The sequence below is a fragment of the Hylobates moloch genome, unplaced genomic scaffold (assembly GCF_009828535.3).
Source record: "Hylobates moloch isolate HMO894 unplaced genomic scaffold, HMol_V3 SCAFFOLD_14, whole genome shotgun sequence".
NCBI classification, from domain to species: domain Eukaryota; kingdom Metazoa; phylum Chordata; class Mammalia; order Primates; family Hylobatidae; genus Hylobates; species Hylobates moloch.
In genome coordinates this window covers 71,550,459-71,575,149 of record NW_026652289.1, presented here as the reverse complement: position 1 = coordinate 71,575,149, position 24,691 = coordinate 71,550,459, and the positions used below count along the sequence as shown (strand labels likewise).

Here is a 24,691-nt window from a genome sequence, read left to right as displayed (position 1 = left end):
TGGCCGGGTGCGGTGAATCTGGGAGGCGGAGATTGCAGTGAGCCGAGATCGTGCCACTGCACTCCAGCCTGTGAGCCAGAGCGAGACTGTCTCAAAAATAAAAAATACAAAAAATTCTATTGTGTATGTATGGAAAGAGAATCAAGGCGGAACCTTGGCTTGATCAATACCTTAGAGTGTCAGAAGTGGAGCTGGAACAGGAACTAAGATCTCCTGATTTTTAGCTCAGTGTTGTTTCTACTTTTTTCCAAAATATAATTATGTTGCCTTTTTCTACTTATCTCTAGTTTTCTAGAAATCTATAATGAACGGGTGAGGGATCTGTTGAAGCAATCTGGTCAAAAAAAGTCCTATACCCTGCGGGTCAGGGAGCATCCAGAGATGGGGCCCTATGTACAAGGTGAGCTACTGTGGTCCTGGAGATCTGAAACCAAACTGAAGCCTGGGAAGCTCTCCTAATGTTCACTAATTCATTGAACATAGGTGTAATGAACACTTATTGTGTGCCAGCTACTGTGCTAGACACTGAATATATATTGATAAATAGAGAAGACGTGGTCCTGCCCTCAGGCAAGCTTACAATCTAGTGGGTGTGAGTCAGGAAACAAACAATTACAAATAGTGATAAAGGTTAATAAATAAATGGATGTCAATGGCAAAGAGCACTGGAAAGTGTTGGTGACCCACTTGTATAGGGTGATCAGGAAGAGCTTCTATGAGGAGGAAACATTTAAGCTAAGACCTGAAAGGAGTATAGTCATGTGAAGAATGACATAACAAGGTGAGAAGTGTTTCAGGAAGAGGGAGTGGAATGGACTAGAGCCCTGGGAGAAGGCTTGGTGTTTTCAAGGGGCCAGTGTGGCTAAAGCATGGTGAATGAGAGGGAAAACTGTAGGGAATGTGGTGGAGTATGCAGGCGCCCAATATGGCATGGCCTCTACTGGTTCCCTGGTAAACCAGTCCCCTTTCTCTTCCATTGGTGGTGGTAGTCAGTAGGTAGGAGAGATAGGGCAAAGTCAGACATCAGACATGGGGTAGGATTTGATGTGTTTCCTAACCAAGTACTGATGTTTGGTGCTTGGTACCATCTGTCTTATATCATTAAGGTAGGTCCTGCTATTAAGTAGCAACAGTTGGGTTCTTTTATAGGTGAAGTTTTTACCCTTCCAGGCCACTTATAAGAAGTAATATATGGCCCAGGCGCAGTGGCTTACGCCTGTAATCCCAATGCTTTGAGAGGCTGAGGTGGGTGAATTTGCTGGAGGTCAGGAGTTCGAGACCAGCCTGGCCAACATGGTGAAACCTTGTCTCTACTAAAAATACAAAAGATTAGCTGGGTGTGGTGGCAAGTACCTGTAATCCCAGCTACTCGGCAGGCTGAGGCAGGCTAATCGCTTAAACCTGGGAGGCAGAGGTTGCAGTGAGTCGAGATTGCGCAACTGCACTCCAGTCTGTGCGACAGAGCGAGATGCCATCTAAAAAAAAAAAAGGAAGTAATATATACGTTTTATGTTCCTATAGCAGTATGCTAGTTTATTTTTTATTTTTATTTTTTTAGCCACAAGGTCTTATTCTGTCACCCAAGCTGGAATGCAGTGATGCAATCATAGCTCACTGCAACCTGAACTCCTGGGCTCAAGTGATCCTTCCACCCCAGTCTCCCAGGTAGCTAGGGCTACAGGCATGCATCTAGGCAGCGGATTTTTAAATTTGCTGTAGAGATGGGATCTCACTATGTTGCCCAGGCTAGTCTTGAACTCCTGGCCTCAAGTGATTTTCCCACCTCAGCTTCCTAAAGTGCTAGGATTATAGATGTGAGCCAGCGTGCCTGGCTGTAGTATGCTAATTTAAATCCTGATAAGGAGCGGGACATGAACCATCAAGAGCCGGTCTTTTCTCTGGTCAGGGCATGGCAAATGGATGATACAATAGGTATGCCAGTGACTGATTCTGCTACTTGTGTCTTTTCCCAAATGTTTAGTCATAAATGGCAGCCTAGAAACAACAAAAACACCATTTCCTTTGCTAGGAACCAGTTTAAGTTTGCTCTGTAAAACTCTGTGTGTATACATATCTGTGTAAAGCAATACTTTCAAGGCAGACCATGAGTTGATGCAGCGGTATCAAGCTTCTCATCTTAAAAGTCTGTGTGTGGGCTGGGTGCGGTGGCTCACGCCTGAAATCCCAGCACTTTGGGAGGCTGAGGCGGGCAGATCATGAGGTCAGGAGATTGAGACCATCCTGGTCAATGTGGTGAAACCCTGTCTCTACTAAAAATTCAAAAAAATTAGCCAGGTGTGTGGTGCGCACCTGTAGTCCCAGCTACTCGCGAGGCTGAGGCAGGAGAATCGCTTGAACCTGGAGGCGGAGGTTGCAGTGAGCCAAGATCACACCACTGCACTCCAGCCTGGCGACACAGCAAGACTCCGTCTCCAAAAAAAAAAAAAAAAAAAAAAAAAGTCTGTGTGTGTATGTGTGGGAGGAGTAACCAGAGGAAGACCTCAGACATAGTTCAGATATCTGCATTCTACAGAAAACAATGAAATCTGGAGAAAGTTAAGGGTTGTTCCCAAAGTCACACAGCTAGAGTTGGGACAGAATTGAAACTGGGAAACTTGCATTGTACTGGAAGAGAGGAATGGAACAGAATCCTGTATATCAAGAACCTGGAAGGAGACCTAGGATCCTAGATGATTTGATTGGTATAGTACCTGCAACTCAGAAAATATGACTTTTGAAAGGTCATACAGCTTGGGTTATATGTCCAATGTCAATGACAGGATCAGGACTCAAATCTCAGGGTTCATGGTGCAAAGTTCAGGATGCTTTTGGATACCTTTATGGAGTGAACCCTTGAGGGGAGGGAGGTAGGAAATACTACATTCTAAACCAGTAAAAAATCTCTTAGATTCTGTGTTACAAGTTTCTTGAAGCCACTCTGGACTTTCTTAAACCATTACAAATACAGGTGGACTTTTTTTTTTTTTAATTTAAGTTCTAGGGTACATGTGCACAATGTGCAGGTTTGTTACATATGTATACATGTGCCATGTTGGTGTGCTGCACCCATTAACTCTTCATTTACATCGGATATATCTCCTAACGCTTTCCCTCCCTCCTACCCCGCCCCCCCACAACAGGCCCCGGTGTGTGATGTTCCCCTTCCTGTGTCCAAGTGTTCTCATTGTTCAATTCACAGGTGGACATTTCTTTTTTTTTTTTCTTTTTTTTTGAGACAGGGTTTTGCACTTATTGCCCAGGCTGGAGTGCAATGGCGCGATCTCGGCTCACCACAACCTCCACCTCCCAGGTTCAAAAGATTCTCCTGCCTCAGCCTCCTGAGTAGCTGGGATTACAGGCATGAGCCACCACGACTGGCTAATTTTTTATTTTTAGTAGAGATGGGGTTTCTTCCATGTTGGTCAGGCTGGTGTAGAACTCCTGACCTAGGTGATCCACCCGCCTTGGCCTCCCAAAGTGCTGAGATTACAGGCATGAGCCACCGCGCCCGGCCGACATTTCTTAATGAAGGAGCCATGAGCTGAAATAGTATAGAACCAGCCTTGGAAGCTAGGACCCTGAGTAGTCACACTGAACTATGTTATTCCCGTCATCACCCTCTGATGAGATCTTAGTAAACTTTTTTAAAAAAATGTTTTCTTTCTTTATTGATATATATATCTTATCTGTCTGCCTGTCCATCTGTCTTAAGGCTCATCCATTCTGTGAATATGACTTCAAAGTGGAAAGTGGTTTCTGGCATGAAACCAATTCTACAGAAATTTATTGAGTACCTGCAAGATGCCTATGCTATTCCAGGTGCTATGGAAAATATGAAAATATAAGCCCTTAAAGAACTTGCAGTTCCAGTTCAGAATTGTGAGATGGACCTTGATAGCTACCTAAATCCAAAGAAAGGAAAGGAGTAGCCTTTCCATTAAAAAGTTTATTAATTAGATGAGAGATTAAGTTGAAATCTGAAATGCACAAGGGCCTGCCCAAAGCACACATAAGAGGCCAGTGGTTATAGGATCTAAACTGATATCTAAGTGAGACAAAGACAGTATTGTATTTTTACTCTGGCCTTTATTTTAATATAAAGGTACAGGTGCAAACCAAGAGGTAGGTAGTTGGAACTTGAGAAAAATTCTGTATTTCCTATGTACTCAATCTATAAGTCACAGGAGTTTCCCCCCAACCCCAACCATTTAGTTCTTGTGTCTTTTTTATCTTGCCTTTCTGCATAAACTAGGACCTGTAGTACAATAGTAAATAAAAGTGGTGACAGTCTTGTTCTCAGAGGAAAGCTTCACCATTTTACCATTAAGTAATATATTCGCAATAGTGATTGTTTTTAATAGATATTCTATATGCTTCTCAAACTGTGGTGAAGGACCAGTTTTTTTTGTGGTGGTGTTTTTGTTATCGGATCAGAGTCTCACACTGTCATCCAGGCTGGAGTGCAGTGGCACGATCGTGACTCACTGCAGCCTCAAACTCCTGGACTCAGGCAGTCCTCCTACCTCAGCCTCCCAAGTAGCTGATACTATAGACATGTGCCATCATGCCAAGCTAATTGTTTTTTATTTTTTCTTTTAGAGGTGGAGTCTTGCTATGTTGCCCAGGCTAGAAGAACCAGTTGTTTTTTTTTTTAATTCCAATCTTTGGTATACTAATGCATTTATAAAATAAGGATGAATTACTAGAAAAAATGAAAGCAATATCTTAATTACAAGCCCCAAATCTTCTTTATTAGATTCAACAGATATAAAATTACTTTATCAAAGTTACCCTTTTATTGTTTTTGGTTTTGTTTTTTTTGAGACGGAGTCTTGCTCTGTCACCCAGGCTGGAGTGCAGTGGTAGGATCTCGGCTCACTGCAACTTCTGCCTCCCAAGTTCAACCAATTCTGCTGTCTCAGCCTCCTGAGTAGCTGGGATTACAGGCACGCACCATCATGCCTGGCTAATTTTTGTATTTTTAGTAGAGTCGGGGTTTCACCACATTGGTCAGGCTGGTCTCGAGCTCCTGACCTCAGGTGATCCACCTGCCTTGGCCTCCCAAAGTGCTGGGATTACAGGCATGAGCCACTGTGCCCAGCCCCTCGTTGTTTTTTTTTTTTTTTTTTTTTTTTAAAACAGTCTCGCTCTGTCGCCCAGGCTGGAGTGGCACGATCTTGGGTCACTGCAACCTCCGCCTCCCTGGTTCAAGCGATTCTCCTGCCTCAGCCTCCCGAGTAGCTGGGACTACAGATGTGTGCCACCACGTCCAGCTAATTTTTGTATTTTTAGTAGAGGTGGGGTTTCGCCATGTTGGCCAAGATGTCAAACTCCTGACCTTGTGATCTGCCTGCCTTGGCCTCCTCTTTTCTAGTATATTTATTTATAACTATAAATTTCCTTGTAAGCATGACTTTAGCTGTATTGCACCAGTTTTAATGTGTAGTATTTTCATCATTAATCAGTTTAAAATATATATAATTTCCAATATGAATTCTTTTGACTCATGGATTTAGAAGTGTGTTTCTTTATTTTTTAACACTCAGGGATTTTCTAGTTGTATTTTTGTTATAGGTATCTAGTTTAATAGTATTGAGTTCAGAGAACATGCTCCACATAATTTCAACTAAAACAACATGTATACAGACATGCTTTGGATATATTGCAAGTTTGATTCCAGACCATCACAATAAAGTGAGTATCACAATAAAGCAAAAATCAAAATCAAAACACAAATGTTTTGGTTTCCCAGTGTATATAAAAGTTATATTTATGCTATATTTTATTAAGTACAAAGTAGCATTATGTATTAAAAATGTACATACTTGGTTAGGCACGGTGGCTCACGCCTGTAATCCCAGCACTTTGGGAGGCCGAGGCAGGCAGATCACAAGGTCAGGAGATCGAGACCATCCTGGCTAACATGGTGAAACCCCATCTCTACTAAAAATACAAAAAATTAGCCGGGCGTGGTGGCGGGCACCTGTAGTCCCAGCTACTCGGAGAGGCTGAGCCAGGAGAATGGCGTGAACCCGAGAGGCAGAGATTGCCGTGAGCCAAGATCGCGCCACTGCACTCCACCCTGGGTGACAGAGTGAGACTCCATCTAAAAAAAGAAAAAAAAATGTACATACCTTAATTTAAAAATATTTTATTGCTAAAAAATGCTAGTGGTTACCTGAGCCTTCAGTGAGTCATAATCTCTTTGCTGGTGCAGGATTTTTCCTGAATGGTGATGGCTGCTGACTGATCAGGATAGTGATTGCTGAGGGTTGGGATGGCTGTGGCAATTTCTTAAAACAACTTATGGAGTTCGTTACATCAATTGACTCTTCCTTTCATGAAGAATTTTTCTGTAGTGTGAAATGCTGTTTGATAGCATTTTCCTCACAATAGAACTTATTTCAGAGTTGGAGTCAGCCCTCTTAAATCCTGACACTCCTTTATCAACTAAGTTTATGTAATATTCTGTTTCATTTTTTTGTCATTTCACACAGCATCTTCACCAGGAGTAGGTTCCATCTCAAGAAACCACTTTCTCTCATCCATAAGAAGCAACTCATCATCCATTCAAATTTGATCCTGAGATTGTGGCAATTCAGTCACATCTTCAGGCTCCACCTCTCATTCTACTTCTCTTGATAGTTCCACCACTCTGGAATTACTTCCTCTGCCAAAGTCTTGAACCCCTTAAAGTCATCCATGAGGGTTGGAACCAACTTATTCCAAACCCCTCAATGTTGATATTTTGAGCTCCTCTCATGAGTCATGAATGTCCTTAATACCATCTAAAATGGTGAATTCTTTCTGGAAAGAATTCAATAGGCTTTGCACAGATCCATCAGAGGAATCACTGTGACAACTATAGCTTTATGAAATGGATTTCTTAAATTATCAGACTTCAAAGTTGAAATGATTCGTTGGTCCATGGGCCATAGAACAGATGTTGTGTTAGCAAGCTTGAAAACCACATTAGCCTTCTTGTACGTCTCCATCAGAGCCCTTGGGTGACCAGGCACACTGGCAATGAGCAGTAATATTTTGAAAATAATCTTTTTTTCTGAGCAGTAGTTCTCAACAGTGGGCTTACTGTAAGCAGATATGCTGTCATCCAGGCTTTATGGTTCCATTTATAGGGCACAGGCAGAGTAGATTTAGCATGATTCTTAAGGGCCCTAGGATTTTTTTTTTTTTTTTTTTTTTTGAGAGAGGGAAGGTCTTGCTCTGTCACCCAGTCTGGAGTGCAGTGGCATGATCACAGCTCACTGCAGCCTCAACTTCCCAGGCTTATGTGATTCATTTTCCCACCCACTCGCTACCATACCTGGCTAATTTTTTGTGTATTTTGTGGAGACAGGGTTTCACCATGTTGCCCAAGCTGGTCTTGAACTTGTGGGCTCAAGAGATCCACCTGCCTTGGCCTCCCAAAGTTCTGGGATTATAGCTGTGAGCCACTGTGTCCAGCCTGGCCTTAGGATTTTCAGAGTGATAATGGCTTCAATTTAAAGTCATGGTGGCTCATGCCTGTAATCCCAGCACTTTGGGAGGTTGAGGTGGGTGGATCACCTAAGGTCAGGAGTTCGAGACCAGCCTGGCCAACATAGTGAAACCCCCATATCTACTAAAAATACAAAAATTAGCCAGACGTAGTGGCGTGTTCCTGTAATTCCAGCTACTCAGGAGGCTAAGGCAGGAGAATCCCTTGAACCAGGAAGGCAGAGGTTGCAGTGAGCTGAGATTGTGCCACTGCACTCCAGCCTGGTGAACAAGAGTGAAACTCCATCTCAATAATAGTAATAATAATAATAAAATAAAGTCACCAGCTACATTAGCCCCTAGCAAGAGAATCAGCCTGTCCTTTGAAGCTTTGAAACCAGACATTGGCTGCTGCTTTCTAGCTATAAAAATCCGGGATGACACCTTTTTCCAATAGAAGCCTGATTTGTCTACTTTGAAATTCTGTTGTTTAGTGTAGCTACCTTCATTATCTTAGCTTTAGCTATATCTTTTGGATAACTTATTACAGCTTCTCCGTCAGCACTTGCTTGCTTCACCTTGCACTTAAATGTTACTAAGAAGCTTCTTTCCTTAAACCTCGTGAACCAACCTCTACCAGCTCCAACTTTTCTTCTGCAGCTTCCTCTCTTCTCTCAGCCTTCATAGCATTGAAGGGAATCAGGGCTTTGCTCTGGATTAGTCTCTGGCTTAGGAGAATGTTGTGATGGTTTGATCTTCTAACCATACTGTAAAAACTTTCTTCATATCAGCAAGAAGGCTGTTTTGTTTTCTTATCGTTCATGTGTTCACGGAGCAGCACTTTTAATTTCCTTCAAGAACGTTCCCTTTGCATTCACAACCTGGGCAAGAGGCCTAGCTTTCAACCTTTCTTGGCTTCCGACATGCCTTTCTTGCTAAACTTCAGCGTTTCTAGCTTTTGATTTAAAATGAGAGACTCTTTCTTTCACTTGGACACTTAAAGGCCATTGTAGGGTTATTAATTGGCCTAATTTCAATATTATTGTGTCTTAGGGAATAGGGAGGCCTGAGTAGAGGGAGAAAGAGGGGAAAGGTTGGTTAGTAGAGCAGTCAGAACATATACATTTATCAGTTAAGCTCGCTTTTCTATACGATTCTTGGTGTACCAACACAATTATAATAGTAACATCGAAGATTACTGGTCACAGATCATCATAACAGATATAATAATAATGAAAAAGTTTCAAATATATATAGCACAGTTTGATTTGTAGCCTAGCACATTGGCCAGTTTTTGTAAGTTTTCCATGTGTGCTTGAAGAGAATGTGTATTATACAATTGTTGGGCATAGTGTTTATATATTACTATTTAGCAGGTTTGATACTTGTTCAAATCTTCTGTACCCCTATTGATTTTATTTTTCCACTTGTTTTAACAGATACTAAGAAAGGCAAGTTAAACTTTCCTACTATGAGTATGGATGCCTTTTTCTCCTTTTAATTCTGCCAATTTTTGTTTTATATATTTTGAGGCTTTATTATTACATGCATACAAAATTAGAATTGTTAAAACTTCCTGGTTCATTGAACACTTTTCACTGTGAAGGATTTTTCTTTATCTCTAGTAATGCTTTTACTTTAAAGTCTACTTTGTCAGGCATTAACTAAACTAGCTTTCTTTGGGTTAGTGTTTGTATTTTTATCTTCTTTTCTACTTTCAGTTTTCTGTATATGTTTCAGATGTGTTTTTTATTTTAAAACATTTTCCTTTTGCTTTGTTTTACCTTTGTTTCATCACAGTTTTGGTCTTTTAATTTGATATTGTGGTCTGCTTATATTTAATGTAATCACTAATTTTATTTGGGTTTAAATCTGTTATTTTGTGTTTTCTCTTTACCTTTCCTGTTTTATGTTCCTTTTTCTTTACTTTGTCTTTTGGTTTGATAACTTTAAAAAATTATTCCATATTCCTTCTCCACTAGCTTATTATTTACACATTGTCTTACTATTTTGGTGGTTACTCCAGAGATTACAACACAGACCACTGACTTATCAAAGTCTAATATTTACTGGTTGTTCTGCTTCTTCCCAGACAATAAACCTTTTGGACCTTATAAGACTTGAACTCAGTTTGTCCCTTCTTGACTTAAATGCCATTTTTATGGCTCTTAATTTTTAAAGAATATCCTACCTTTTATCTCTGAGTTCCTTCTACTTTAAGAATAATCTTGTTTTCCCTCTAGTGTAGATCTGCTATTGACAAGTTCTCTTTTGGCTTTTTGTTTGTTTGAGATGGAGTCTTGCTCTGTCGCCCAGGTTAGAGTGCAGTGGCACGAACACGGCTCACTGCAACCTCCACCTCCTGGGTTTGAGCAATTCTCCTGCCTCAGCTTTCCGAGTAGCTGGGATTACAGGCACATGCTACCATGCCCAGCTAATTTTTGTACTCTTAGTAGAGATGGGGTTTCACCATGTTGGCCAGGCTGATCTTGAACTCCTGACCGAAAGTAATCCACTGGCTTCGTCCTCCCAAAGTGCTGGGATTACAGGCATGAGCCCCCATACCCAGCCTGCTTTTCTTATTCTTGAAGGTAAAGTTCACTGAGTACAGAATTTTAAATTGATGGTTATTTTCTTTTAGTTGTTAAAAATTATACCATTCTCTTCTGCTTTCCACTGTTTTTGCTGAGAAGTCATCTCTTAGTCTAATTTTTTCAATATTTTTCCTTTTGTCTTTGAACGGTTTATTATGATCTACCTATGGGTAGATTTAGGTTTTTAAAAAATCATGCTGGTATTTTTGTATTGTGCTTTTGTATCTTTTTATCAGTTTTGGAAAGTTCTTAGCCATTACCTTTCCCTTTTTCCCCCGTTCCCTCCACCACCATTACCTCTTATAATATTCCTTCTACCCCATTCTTTCCTCTTCTTTTGGGACTCTAATTACAGGTATGTTAGGCCTATTCCCTGTATACTCTGTGAGTCTTACCGTTTCTTCTGTATTTAATTAATTAATTAATTAATTAGACATGAAGTCTTGCTAATGTTGCCCAGACTGGTTTTGGACTCCTGGGCTCAAGGGATCCTCCTGCCTCAGCCTCCCAAGTAGCTGAGATTACAGGTGTGCACTACCACATCTAGCCTCCATTTTTTTTTTCTTTGAGATGGAGCCTGGCTCTGTCACCCAGGCTGGAGTGCAATGGCGCAATCTCAGCTCACTGCAACCTCTGCCTTCCGGGTTCAAGTGATTCTCCTGCCTTAGCCTCCCAAGTAGCTGGGATTACAGTCGCGCACCACCACACCCGGCTGATTTTTGTATTTTCATGAGAGATGGGGTTTCACCATGTTGGTCAGGCTTGAACTCCTGACCTCATGATCCGCCTGCCTCGGGCTCCCAAAGTGTTGGGATTACAGGCGTGAGCCACTGCACCTGGCTGCCTCCATATTTTTAATCTTTTGTCTCTCTGTGCTAAATTTTGCGTATGTTTCCGATCTATCTTCCTGCTCACTCATTCTTTCTTCAGCTATGTCTAACCTGCTATTAAACTTTATATTTTTTATTTTCACTTACAGTATTATTTCTCAGATATCCATTTTATTATTTCATTATAGTTTCCAAGTTTACAATCATGTCTTTCAACTCCTTGAGAATAGTAAGCAGAGTTACTTTTTTTTTTTTTTTGAAACGAAATTTTGCTCTTATCGCCCGGGCTGGAGTGCAATGGTGAGATCTCAGCTCACTGCAACCTCTGCCTCCTAGGTCCAAGTGATTCTCCTGCCCCAGCCTCCCGAGTAGCTTGGACTATAGGTTCCCGCCACCACGTCCAGCTAATTTTTTGTATTTTTAGTCGAGGTAGGGTTTCACCATCTTGGCCAGGCTGGTCTTGGAACTCCTGACCTCATGATCTACCTGCCTTGGGCTCCCAAAGTACAGGGATTACAGGCATGAGGCACCAAGCCTGGCCTTTTTTTTTTTTTTGAGACAGAGTTTTGCTCTTGTTACCGAGGCTAGAGTGCAATGGCACGATCTTGACTCTCCACAACCTCCGCCTCCCAGGTTCGAGGGATTCTCCTGTCTCAGCCTCCCGAGTAGCTTGGATTACAGGCATGCACCAACACGCCCAGCTAATTTTGCATTTTTAGCAGAGACAGGGTTTCTCCATGTTCGCCAGGCTGGGCTCAAACTCCTGACCTCAGGCCCGCCTGCCTCGTCCTCCCAAAGTGCTGGGATTACAGGCATGAGCCACAGTGCCCAGCCTTCAAGGTTACTTTTAAGTCAGCCTGGTAGCTTCAGTATCTGGGTCTTTCTTGGATTGCTTTCTATTGACTATTATTTTTGTTGGTTTCATTTATGTTACTTTGTTATTTTGGGTGTAATTGTATTTAGCAGTAAGCCCATGAAGTTACTTTGTTTTTGAATCTCTAATACAGAGATTCTCTAGAACAGTTGGGAAGGCCTTTGGGACTTGGTCAGTAACCAGCCATTTCGAAGATTTACTTTCATGCCCGTAGGCTCCTCTTCACCTATCTAAAGCCTCCCCATTCTATAGTGGCTAAATTTAAGTCTCACTTCTCCTATGGAGCCTGCCCTGACCACGCCTCTGATCTCTTCATCATGTATCATCTTTCCAACTCCTGTGGCACTTGGCCATATTGTCTTGTGTAGTGTAACTTACCATGATTGTAAGCTGTGGGAGGACAGAGATGAATGTACTGTGTATTTTGTATGCCAAACCGAGTCTGCCACCTTGTGGGGAAAACAACACTGGCCTACCTCAGGGACTTTGTGAGGGCCAAATGAGAACAGTTCTTTTATATAGCAGAATTGTAAGGAATTATAGTTGTTTTTAGCATATGGTCTATATGACTTTATAGACCATAATCTCAGTGAGGGCAGAGACCTATATTCCTAGAACCTATCATATACCTGACAAGAGATTTCCAATAAATATTTCTTGATTTAATTTATTATCTGAATAAATTTGGCCAGATTCTCTCATTTTTGTCTATTAAATAATACGAAATAGGAATGATAAAGTTAAAGACTTACAAGAAAAGGTTAAAGTTTATCAAAAATTTCATTTAATTTCTTTTTTCCATTTCACAAATCCAATAGGTTTATCTCAACATGTAGTTACCAATTATAAGCAAGTAATCCAACTCTTGGAGGAGGGAATTGCAAACAGGTAACAGGTTTGTTTGTTTCTATCATTCTTTTATCCTCACACTCCTATCCTGTGTTCCCATTTCCCTTTGGGGAGTGTATAATGACACTTAAAATTGTCTCTCTGTGTAGAGATGTTCACAACCAGGAGGCTCTTCCCAGAATAGCAATATTCCCAGGGTAAGGGGCGGTGACTAAGATTTAGTTTCTTCTCACTGGTAATGAAGCCGGAATCTGTTCTGGACATAGTAATATTAGGCAGTAAGCCCAAGGAAGTTACTCTATACTTTGTTTAGAGCTTCTCAATTTGGAAGAAAAGATTCTTACCTGCATTGTCCTCTCCTCAGGTTTGATAGATATAAGGATGAATATAGTGTAAAAGTTTCAGAAAAACATTTTTTTCTAGTTTTGCATACTTATAAGGTAGCCCCTCAAAAGACTGTTTTGAATCTGCTCTGAATAACTAGGTGCTGTAGATTCCCCTAAAAGCTCTTGTAAATTGTAATAACATTCCATGTTGTAAGTTACTGTGAAATACCTAGAATATTACTAGTAAATATCCCTAAAAAAGGCTTTTTTTTCTGGGGTAAAAAGGTCTTTAGAGCCTTCTATTTATCCTGTTAATAGCAGGACCAAGTTAATTGCACATAAAGGAAGAAATTTAAATTTAACATTCTCCTGAGCTTCCTGGAACTCTCCTGGAGACACTTGCTTCTTGTCTTCAGGATATTCTGAGCTCCGTGATTTTTCAGTGTCAGGCTTGAATCATGAGACTAGCCTCTAGATTTTGGCCCTTTTCTTCAATTCTCCAGATCCTCTGAGAACAGAGCTCAGTGAGATGCTGTTAGATACAGGAAAACCTCTCCTGACTTTAAGGGTTAACACTGTAATGGATTTCTAAGGGAGGTTGTGAATTCCGCCTGGCTTAAGCATGACATTGATGTGATTTAAGATCTCATTTCCAAGATCTTTCTGACACTGTAGAATTAATATTCTGTGTTTAATCAAAACTTATCTTCTCTGTCTTTGAGGTATCTTCTCTAGCAAGCTCCCTACATCCACTTGTCTTATTAAAATGACTCCAAGAAGAAAATAAAATAAAGTGAAAGAATAAAATAAAATAAAATGGGTCTATCTTGGGCATGTTCTTCCAGGTTGATGACGCTCTAGTCTTCATTTCCCTTTTCACTCGAATTTTTGCTCCTATTGCTTAAATAAAGTTTCAGTGTAGTTTAGTATGAAGCTATACTCCATTTTATGCTTAGATATCAGCACCTAGAGTGCTGCTTCTGCCCTCTTTGGACTATTCTCTTTACGATACTGGACTAAATATGTGTGTTTTATGATTCTCATCTGTGAACCTCAGCACTAACATTTCTTGTATTCTCCATGGATCCTTAAGAACCCACCATGTGTAAACAATCCTTGTCCTAACACTTTTTCCTTGTATACACAGAATCACAGCAGCCACCCATGTTCACGAGGCCAGCAGCAGATCCCATGCCATTTTCACGATCCACTACACGCAGGTTGGTAACCCCTTATGTTTGGTGAGATTTCTTCCTCTCCTTGTACCTTTGAACCACTTTCTTGTCTTCCTTCCTGTTTCATTTTTTGTTTGTTGGTTTTTGAGACAGGGTCTCACTCTGTTGCCCAGACTGGAGTGCAGTGGCACGATCTCGGCTCACCTCAACCTCTGCCTCCCAGGCTCAAGCAATTCTCCTGCCGCAGCCTCCCAAATAGCTGGGAATACAGGAGATGCCACCACGCCTGGCGAATTTTTTTTGTATTTTTAGTAAAGACGGGGTTTCACCATGTTGGCCAGACTGGTCTCAAAGTCCTGACCTCAAATGATCCACCTGGCTCTGCCTGCCTAAGTGCTGGCATTACAGACGTGAGCCATCGCCCCCGGCCCTGTTTCTTTTCCTTTCCTCCTACTCTCACATTTATAGGTCCTCTGATAGAACCTAATACTATAAACTGGATTTACACACAATCCGTTAAGCTATACACCTAGAATGGGTAGAAGCATTTTATAAAGACTAATCAAAATATCTTCTGCTTGTATTTATTTTTAACATTTTAAAACACTTTCACATCTGTGTGATCAGTATGGACATTTAAAACAAAAGGTTGAAAAGAAAATAAGCATTAAAATGAAATATTAGAAGATTCACTTCCATTATGATGGAATGAGGAGGTCAAGTCATATCCCCAAAAAGCAACTATAAAGCTGGACACAATCCTTTCTGTGGTCTGAAAATAGGTTAAAGGAATGTAACAAAGTGAGAAGCACCACACCCAAAATAAAACGATGACTAAAAACTTCCTAAATTTGTTGAAAATCATTTATAGATCTAAGAAGCTCAAAGGACTCCAAGTAAAATAAACACAAAGAGATCCACACCTAGACACATCATATTTAAACTGTTGAAAGACAAAGAGAAAATCTTAAAAACAGCTAGAGAAAAGTGACTCATACAGTAGAACAATTACGTGATGAATGGCTGACTTCTCATCAGAAGCATTGAACCCTAGAAGTCAGGGCTGAGATAATATAAAAAACTGGCAATAAGAACATTGCCAGATTGGAAAAATAAAAAGTAGAATTTATTGCCGGCAGACTTACCTGACAAGAAAACTAAATGAAATCTTCTAGGCTGAAAGAAAGTGATATTAGAAAGTATCTTAAATCTATAGGAGACAGTGAAATATCTGGGAATGGTAAATGTGTGAGTAAATATAAAAAAACCTACATTCTCATTTCTTCTCCTAATGTCAATAAAAGAATAAGATTACATGAAACCACAATTATAACAATGCATTTTTGTACATTGTCATATATGAACATAACAGCACAAGGGAACTGAAAGGAGATATATTTAAGTAGAGTTACTATATTTTACAGGAATTTAGTATTATTTTGAAGTAGATCATAAATAAAGATATGTATTGTAATCTGTAGAGCAACTACTAAGAAAATAGCACAAAAATATAATTTTAAAAATCAACATTTCTTCTGCCTCCTCTGGGCAGAAAAAACAACAGAAATTAAAATGGTACATATTAATAAAAATACCTGACAATTAAAGGCAGTGGAGAAGAACAGAGGAACAAAGGAGATATGAGACATAGAAAAAAGAAAAATCAGACATGGATGGTTCTGAGCACATCAATAATTATTAAATACATTAAGTGTGAATTGCGTAAGGTACAAATTTTCAGATTGCATAAAAGCAAGACCCAACTATATGCCCTCTATAAGAAACACACCTTAGAACCACAGACACAGGTTGAAAGTAAAAGATGGAAAAAGATATACCATAATAATAGTAACCATAAGTCCTAGCCAGAGTAATGAGACAAGAGAAAGAAATAAAGGGCATCCAGATCAGTAAAGAGGAAGTCAAACTGTTGCTGTTTGCTGACAACATGATTTTATACCTAGAAAACCCTAAAGACTTATCCAAAGAGCTCCTGGAATTGGTAAATGAATTCAGCGAAGCTTCAAGATACAAAATTAATGTACATAAATCAGTAGCCCTGCTATACGCCAACAGCAAACAAGCTCAGAATCAAATCAAGAACTCAACATTTTTTACAATAGCTGCAAAAAAAAAAAAAAATACTTAGGAATACACTTAACCAAGGAGGTGAAAGACCGCTACAAAAAGAACTACAAAACACTGCTGAAAGAAATCATGTATGATACAAACAAATGGAAACATATATCATGCTCATGGATGGGTAGAATCAGTATTGTGAAAATGGCCATACTGCCTAAAGCAGTCTACAAATTCAGTGCAATCCCCATAAAAATACCACCATCATTCTTCACAGAACTAGAAAAGACAGTCCTAAAACTCACATGGAACCAAAAAAGAGCCCACATAGCCAAAGCAAAGAGACTAAGCAAAAAGAACAAATCTGGGCCAGGTGCAGTGGCTCATGCCTGTAATCCCAGCACTTTGGGAGGCCGAGGCAGGCGGATCACTTGAGGTCAGGAGTTTGAGACCAGCCTGGCCAACATGGTGACACCCCTCTCTACAAAAACTAGAAAAAATTAGCTGGGCGTGATGGCAGGTGCCTGTAATCCCAGCTACTCGGGAGGCTGAGGCAGGAGAATTGCTTGAACCTGGGAGGCAGAGGTTGCAGTGAGCTGAGATTACGCCGCTGCACTCCAGCCTGGGCAACAGAGTGAGACTTCGTCTCAAAAACAACAACAAAACCAAATCTGGATGCATTACGTTACCCAACTTCAAACTATACTATAAGACCAATAGTTACCAAAACAGCATGGTACTGGGACAAAAACAGGCATATAGACCAATGGAACAGAATAGAAAATGCAGAAGTAAAGCCAAATACTTACAGTCAACCAATGTTCGACAAAGCAAACAGAAACGTAAAGTGGGGAAAGGACACCCTATTCAACAAATGGTGCCGGGATAATTGGCAAGCCACATGTAGGAGAATGACACTGGATCCTCATCTCTCACGTTATACAAAAATCAACTCAAGATGGATCAAAGACTTAAATATAAGACCTGAAACCATAAAAATTCTAGAAGATAACATTGGAAAAATCCTTCTAGACGTTGGCTTAGGCAAAGACTTCATGAGCAAGAATCCAAAAGCAAATGCAACAAAAACAAAGATAAATAGATGGGACTTAAATAAAACAAAAATCTTCTGCACAGCAAAAGAAATAATCAGCAAACAGCCCACAGAGTGGGAGAAAATCTTTGCAATCTATGCATCCTATGAAGGACTAATATCCAGACTCTGCAAGGAACTCAAATCAGCAAGAAAAAAACAGTCCCATCAAAAAGTGGGCTAAGGACATGAATAAACAGTTCTCAAAAGAAGATATACAAATGGCAACAAACATAGAAAAAAAAAATGCTCAACATCACTGATTATCAGGGAAATGCAAATCAAAACCACAATACAATACCACCTTACTCCTGCAAGAATGGCCATAATCAAAAAATCAAAAAAGAGGCTGGGTCGGTGGCTCATGCCTGTAATCCCAGTGCTTTGGGAGCCTGAGCCAGGTGGATTACCTGAGGTCAGGTGTTCGAGACCAGCCTGGCCAACATGGTGAAATGCTGTATCTACTAAAAATACAAAAATTAGCTGTGTGTGGTGTCGTGCTCCTGTAGTCCCAGCTACTCACGAGGCTGAAGCCAGAGAATTACTTGAACCTGGGAGGCAGAGGTTGCAGTGAGCCGAGATTGCGCCACTGCACTCCAGGCATCTCCAAAAAAAATAAAATAAAATAAAATAAAATAAAATAGATGTTGGCCTGGATATGGTGAAAAGGGAACGCTTTTACACTGTGGGTGGGAATATAAACTAGTATCACCATTATGGCAAACAGTGTGGAGATTCCTTAAAGAACTACAAGTAGATTTACCCAGAGGAAAAGAAGTCGTTATATGAAAAAGATACTTGCACATGCATGTTTAGCAGCACAATTCACATTTGCAAAAATATAGAACCAGCCCAAATGTCCGTCAGTCAATGAGTGGATAAAGAAAATGTGGTGTATATATACTGTGGAATACTACTCAGCCATGAAAAGGCACAAAATAATGGCATTTGCAGCAACCTGGATGGAATTGGAGACCATTATTCTAAGTTAAGTACCTCAGGAATGGAAAACCAAACATATCTTCTCACTCATAAATGGGAGCTAAGCTATGAGGACACAAAGGCATAAGAATTATACAAAGGCATAAGGACACATAAGCATAAGGATGCAACGGCATAAGAATGAACTTTGGGCCGGGCGCGGTAGCTCATGCTTGTAATCCCAGCACTTTGGGAGGCCGAGGCGGGCGGATCACGAGGTCAGAAGATCGAGACCATGGTGAAACCCCATCTCTACTAAAAAAATACAAAAAATTAGCCCGGCATGGTGGCGGGCACCTGTAGTCCCAGCTACTCAGAGAGGTTGAGGCAGGAGAATGGCGTGAACCCGGGAGGCGGAGCTTGCAGTGAGCCGGTGACAGAGCGAGACTCCGTCTCAAAAAAAAAAAAAAAAAAGAACTTTGGGGACTTTTGGGAAAGGGGGGTGAGGGATAAAAGACTACACATTGGGGGGCCGGGCGCGGTGGCTCACGCTTGTAATCCCAGCACTTTGGGAGGCCGAGGCGGGCGGATCACGAGGTCAGGAGATCGAGACCATAGTGAAACCCCGTCTCTACTAAAAATACAAAAAAATTAGCCGGGCGTGGTGGCGGGCGCCTGTAGTCCCAGCTACTCGGAGAGGCTGAGGCAGGAGAATGGCGTGAACCCGGGAGGCGGAGCTTGCAGTGAGCCGAGATCGGGCCACTGCACTCCAGCCTGGGTGACAGAAAAAAAAAAAAAAAAAAGACTACACATTGGGTACAGGGTATACTGTTTGGGTGATGGGTGCACCAATATCTCAGAAATCACCACTAAAGAACTTATTCATGTAACCAGACACCATCTGTTCCGCCAAAACCTATTGAAATTTTTTGAAAAGTAAGCATAATAGAACTGGAGTGGTATTTTAATGTCAGGCAAAAAATAGGTTTTAAGGCTGGGCGTGGTGGCTCAAGCCTGTAATCCCAGCACTTTGGGAAGCCAAGGTGGATGGATTGCCTGACGTCAGGAGTTTGAGACCAGCCTGGCCAACATGGTAAAACCTGGTCTCTACTAAAAATACAAAAAAATTATCCGGGCATGGTGGTGAGTGCCTGTAGTCCCAGCTACTCAGAGGCTGAGGCAGGAGAATCACTTGAATCCAGGAGGCAGAGGTTGCAGTGAGCTGAGATCGCACCATCGCACTCCAGCCTGGGCAACAAGAGTGAGATTCCGCCTCAAAAAAAAAATAGGTTTCAAGACAAATACTAGAGACAGGAATATTTCATAATGATAAAGGGTCAGTCAGTACATTGAAGAAATATAACATTTATAAATGTATGCACCCTGAACAACCAAACCTCAAAATACATGAAAACACTGATGGTATTGAAAGATTAAAATAGACAGTTCAACAATGGTTGGATATTTCAGTACCTAATTTCCAGTCGTAGGTAGATAACCAAACAGAAATCAGTGAGGAAATAGAAGATTTGAGCAACATTATCAAACTATGTGACCTAACTGACATTTTCAGAACACTTCATCCAACATCACAGAATACACATATTTTCAAGTGCACATGGAGCATTCTCTGAGATAAACCCTATGCTTCCTGAAGCTAAAGTAACCAAGATAGTGTGGTGTTAGCGTTAAGATAAATAGATTACTGGAATAGAATGGAGTCCAAAATAGACTCACACATATATAGGCAACTGATTTTTAATAAAGTTGCAAAGACAATTCAGTGGAGAAAATATGTTTTCAGCAAATGGTGGGAGAACAATTGGATGTCTATATGAAAAAAAAGAACTTTGATCTATATTTTGCACTTTATTAGAAAGTTAACTCATATTGAATCATAGCTCTAAATGGGAAACCTGAAACTATTAAACTTTAGAAGATAACTTAGGAGAACCTTTGTGATTTTTGATTAGGTGAAGGTTTTATAGATATGGCACTAAAAACGCAAATTGAAGAAAAGTACAAATTGAAATCTGGAGTTAATCACAATTTCAAACTTTTGTACTTTTATAATTTTCTTTTGAGACAGGGTCACACTCTGTTACCTAGGCTAGAGTGCAGTGGCACAATCATGGCTCACTGCAGCCTCAACCTCTCAACCTCCCGGGCTCGAGTGATCCTCCCACCTCAGCCTGCCAAGTAGCTGGGACTTACAGGTGTGTGTGTGTCTGTACACTTATAGTGTACAAAATAACTTTTGTATTTTTTTTGTAGAGACAAGGTCTCGTTATGTTGCCCAGGCTGGTCTTAAATCCGTAGGCTCTAGTGATCCCCCTGCCTCAGCTTCCCAAAATGCTGGGATTATAGGCATGACCCACCATGCCTGGCCTTTGCATTTTTTTTTTTTTTTTTTAATGAGACTGAGTCTTGCTCTGTTGCCCAGGCTGGAGCACAGTGGCACGATCTTGACTCATTGCAACCTCCACCTCCCGGGTTCAAGTGATTCTCCTGCCTTAGCCACCTAAGTAGCTGGGATTACAGGCACGCATTACCATGCCTAGCTAATTTTTGTATTTTTAGTGGAGACGGGGTTTCACCATGTTGACCAGGCTACTCTCGAACTCCTGACCTCAAGCAATCCAGTTTGCCTCTGCCTCCCAAAGTGCTGGGATTACAGGCATAAGCCACTGGGCCTGGCCCCTTTTGCACTTTTAAAGACACTATTAGGAGAATAAAAAGAAAAGCAGGCCAGGTGCGGTGGTTCATGCCTGTAATCCCACCACTTTGGGAGGCCAAGGTGGGCGGATCACTTGAGGTCGGGGGTCAAGACCAGCCTAGCCAAGATGGTGAAAACCCTGTCTCTACTAAAAACACAAAAATTAGCCAGGCTTGGTGGCATGCACCTGTAATCCCAGCTACTCGGGAGGCTGAGGCAGGAGAATTGCTTGAACCCAGCAGGCAGAGGTTACAGTGAGCCAAGATCATGCCACTGCACTTCAGCCTGGGTGACAGAGCAAGACTCCCTCGAAAGAAAGAAAGAGAGAAAAGAAGAAGGAAAGAAGGAAAAGCAACAGATAGGTAGAACTTATTTGCTAAACATACATCTGATGAAGGAATTATATATAAAGAACTCTCTAAACACTGTAAGAAAACAAAACAACGGCAAAAATTTTGAACTGACATTTCACTAAACAAAATATGTATGCTAGTGACAAGTAGTTGAAAAAATTCTCAACATCCTTATTCATTAGGGAAATACAAATTAGAACCAAATGAGATACCACTACCCACCTTTTAACATGGCTAAAATTATACTAAATATCAGCAAGTTGTGTAGGAGCAGGAGTTTTCATACACTGCTCTACTGGTGGGAATGTAAATGGTACAGCAACTTTGGAAAAGAGTTTTGCAGGGTTTTTTTTGTTTGTGTTTGTTTTTGTTTTGTTTGTTTGTTTGTGATGGAGTCTCACTCTGTCGCCCAGGCTGGAGGGCAGTGGTGCAATCTTGGCTCACTGCAACCTCTGCCTTCCGGCTTCATGCCATTTTCCTGCCTCAGCCTCCTGAGTAGCTGGGACTACAGGTGCCCGCCACCACGCTTGGCTAATTTTTGTATTTTTAGTACAGACGAGCTTTCACCATTTTGGCCAGGATGGTCTCAATTTCCTGACCTCATGATCCACCTGTCTCCACCTCCCAAAGTGCTGGGGTTACAGGCGTGAATCATTGTGCCCAGCCTAGCAGTTTCTTAAAAAGTTAAATATATACCTACCATATGACCCAGCAATTCTACTCTTAGGTGTTTATCCAAGAGAAATGTCCATAGAAAGATGTGCACAAATGTCCATAACTGTTGTTTGTAATTACCCCAAAATAGAAACAACCCGCACATCCATCAAAAGACAAATGGATAACTGTGGTATATCCACACAATGGAATAATAGCAGGAAAAATGAATGAACTGTTGATGGATGCCTTAACATGGATGAATCTCAATTATGTACAGTGAAAAGAGCCAGACGTACGATTCTATTTATGTGAAACATTCTGAAAAGGCAGACTTACAGACATAGAAAGTTAAGTGATTGCTTCAAGCTGGGGATGGGAACAGAGTGACTGCAAAGGCTTGAGGGATTTGGGGATTATTTGAAATATTCTTAAAACTACATTCGGTTGATGATGTATAACATTAACAATTTCTGGTCGGTGCAGTGGCTCATGCCTGTAATCCCAACACTTTGGGAGGCCGAGGCAGGCAGATCACCTGAGTTCAGGAGTTCAAGACCAGCCTGGCCAACATGGTGAAACCCTGTTTCTGCTAAAAATACAAAATTAGCCGGGACTGGTGGTGCATGCCTGTAAGCTCAGCTACTTGGGAGGCCGAAGCAGGAGAATCACTTGAACTTGGGAGGCCAGAGGTTGCAGTGAGCTGAGATCTTGCCATTGCACTCCAGCCTGGGTAACGAGCAAAACTCCAGCTCAAAAAAAAAAAAAAAAAACACACACAAAAACAAAAATTAACAATTTCTAAAACAAAATAACAAAACCGACATTGAATCAGGGTTGGGGGCAGAGTAGTTTATTCTTGGGGGCTGGATGGCGCTAAATAGAACTTACAGGGCAGTTTCTACCCTGGCAAGTTAAGGTGCTGTGACTGAGGTTAGGAAGAGACCATCAGAGGCCACCCACATGCTGTGGCTCTCTGCTAATAAGAGTCAGAGCCCCCCGGGAGGGAGTTGAGCATTTGCATGGTAAATTGTATTGAAATTCCTGATGCCACTGAAAGTTGTGCTCAGCAAACTTCATGGAAGTTTGTGTTCTTAGTCTGTAAGTTCTGCTGGTGTTTTTTGTTTTGTTTTGTTTTTCTAAAGTGATGATCCAGGGCCCTATTGATTTTATCTGTCAGATATTGAGAGCTCACCTAGTTTACATCACCTTAGAATACAGATTTGTTGAGTGAATTGGATAAAAATCCAAAATATCACCTTGGTTAGAAGAGTGTCTAAGGGGAAAACAATACAAATTGTTCCAAATGACAGGCTTTTAATGTTTTCTCCTCTAGGCAATCCTGGAGAACAACCTCCCTTCTGAAATGGCTAGCAAGATCAACCTTGTGGACCTAGCAGGCAGGTAATTAGGATTTCAAAGCTAAGGGGAATTACTCTTGTTCTTGCCTGTTTTACAGGGAATAAGCTTTTCCAATCTTTTTCACATTTCAGTCATCCTGAGAATATTACAAAAGAAATAAGCCTTCAAATGCTAGGTTAAGAAGTTATTTTCTAGGGGCCGAAAAGTTCCTCTACATCAGGGATTCTCAATCTTGGTTGCACATTAAATCACCTGAGGACGTTTTCCTTTTTGAGACAGTCTTACTCTGTTGCCCAGGCTCCAGGCTGGAGTGCTGTGGTATGATCATGGCTCATTGTAACCCTGGACTACTGGGCTCAAGTGACCCTCCTGCCTCAGCCTCTGGAGTAGCTGGGACTACAGGCACATGACACCACATCTGGCTTTTTTTTTTTTTTGTGGAGACAACATCTCATTATGTTGCCCTGGCTGGCCTCGCACTCCTGGCCTTGGGCGATTCATCTGCCTTAGTCTCCCAAAGTGCTGGGATTACAAGCGTGAGCCACTGCAGCTGGCCACCTGAGGACCTTTTAAAACTCCCCATACCTATACCTCAGATCAGTCAGATTATTAGTGAGGTTGGTGGGAGTGCAAGCATCAGGATATTGTTAAAGCTGCCCAGGTGATTCTAATGTATGGGAAAAATTTAAGAAACCATTGCTTTCAGTGAAGGTAACTGAATTAGTACAATTTTTCTCTTTGATTTAATATTGATTTTATTTTTTCTTTATTTAATATTGATTTTTATGCAGTTCTTTACTTAAAAAAAAAAGTTTTACTTGGTGGTGCACATCTATAGTCCCAGCTATTCAGGAGGCTGAGGTGGGAGGATCACTTGAGCCCAGGAGTTTGAAGCCAGCCTGGGCAACATAACAACATAGCTCAACCCCATCTCTAAAGAAAAAAAGTTTAAAAAATCTTGAAAGGTTGAGAAGATACTGCCTTGTAGGTATTAGAAGGGAGCATGAATTATAGTTACATATGTATTTAGAAAGAAGTAGTCTTGAGGGGGATAATGTGATCACAAGAAAGGGTAAGATGAAATAAGGCAAATTTTCTTATTTTAAAACAATATGGTACAGTATTCCCTTAAGAACTAAGTGCTGTTTGAAAGAAACTATTATCAGCCAACTGGAAGTGTGAATTTTTAATGTTTCCCATTTACTTAAAAAAATTCAAAACTGTTGTCAGCTAATGGCACAAATACCATAAAGCTATAAATACAAGAATTTAAAACAATAGAGAAGTGAATATACCAAAAAGCCGTGCTAATATCATTACTGTAAATGAGCACTACATTTAGCATAAAGTGTTCTGACAGTCAAAATAAAAACAGAAACATAATGAGTT

The 24,691-nt window shown here is 40.9% G+C and overlaps 1 protein-coding gene across 3 annotated transcripts in view; it reads left to right on the top strand.

Moving 5' to 3' along the window:
* The window catches only part of STARD9 (StAR related lipid transfer domain containing 9), a 149,491-nt gene that overhangs the window by 64,880 nt on the left and 59,920 nt on the right, over positions 1-24,691 (top strand). For all 3 annotated transcript variants that reach the window (XM_032176011.2, XM_058427310.1, XM_058427311.1), the window contains exons 7-10: positions 288-400; positions 12,593-12,662; positions 14,097-14,169; positions 23,277-23,344. In XM_032176011.2, coding sequence (XP_032031902.1) covers positions 288-400; positions 12,593-12,662; positions 14,097-14,169; positions 23,277-23,344 — 324 coding nt within the window. The remainder of the gene's footprint in view (positions 1-287; positions 401-12,592; positions 12,663-14,096; positions 14,170-23,276; positions 23,345-24,691) is intronic.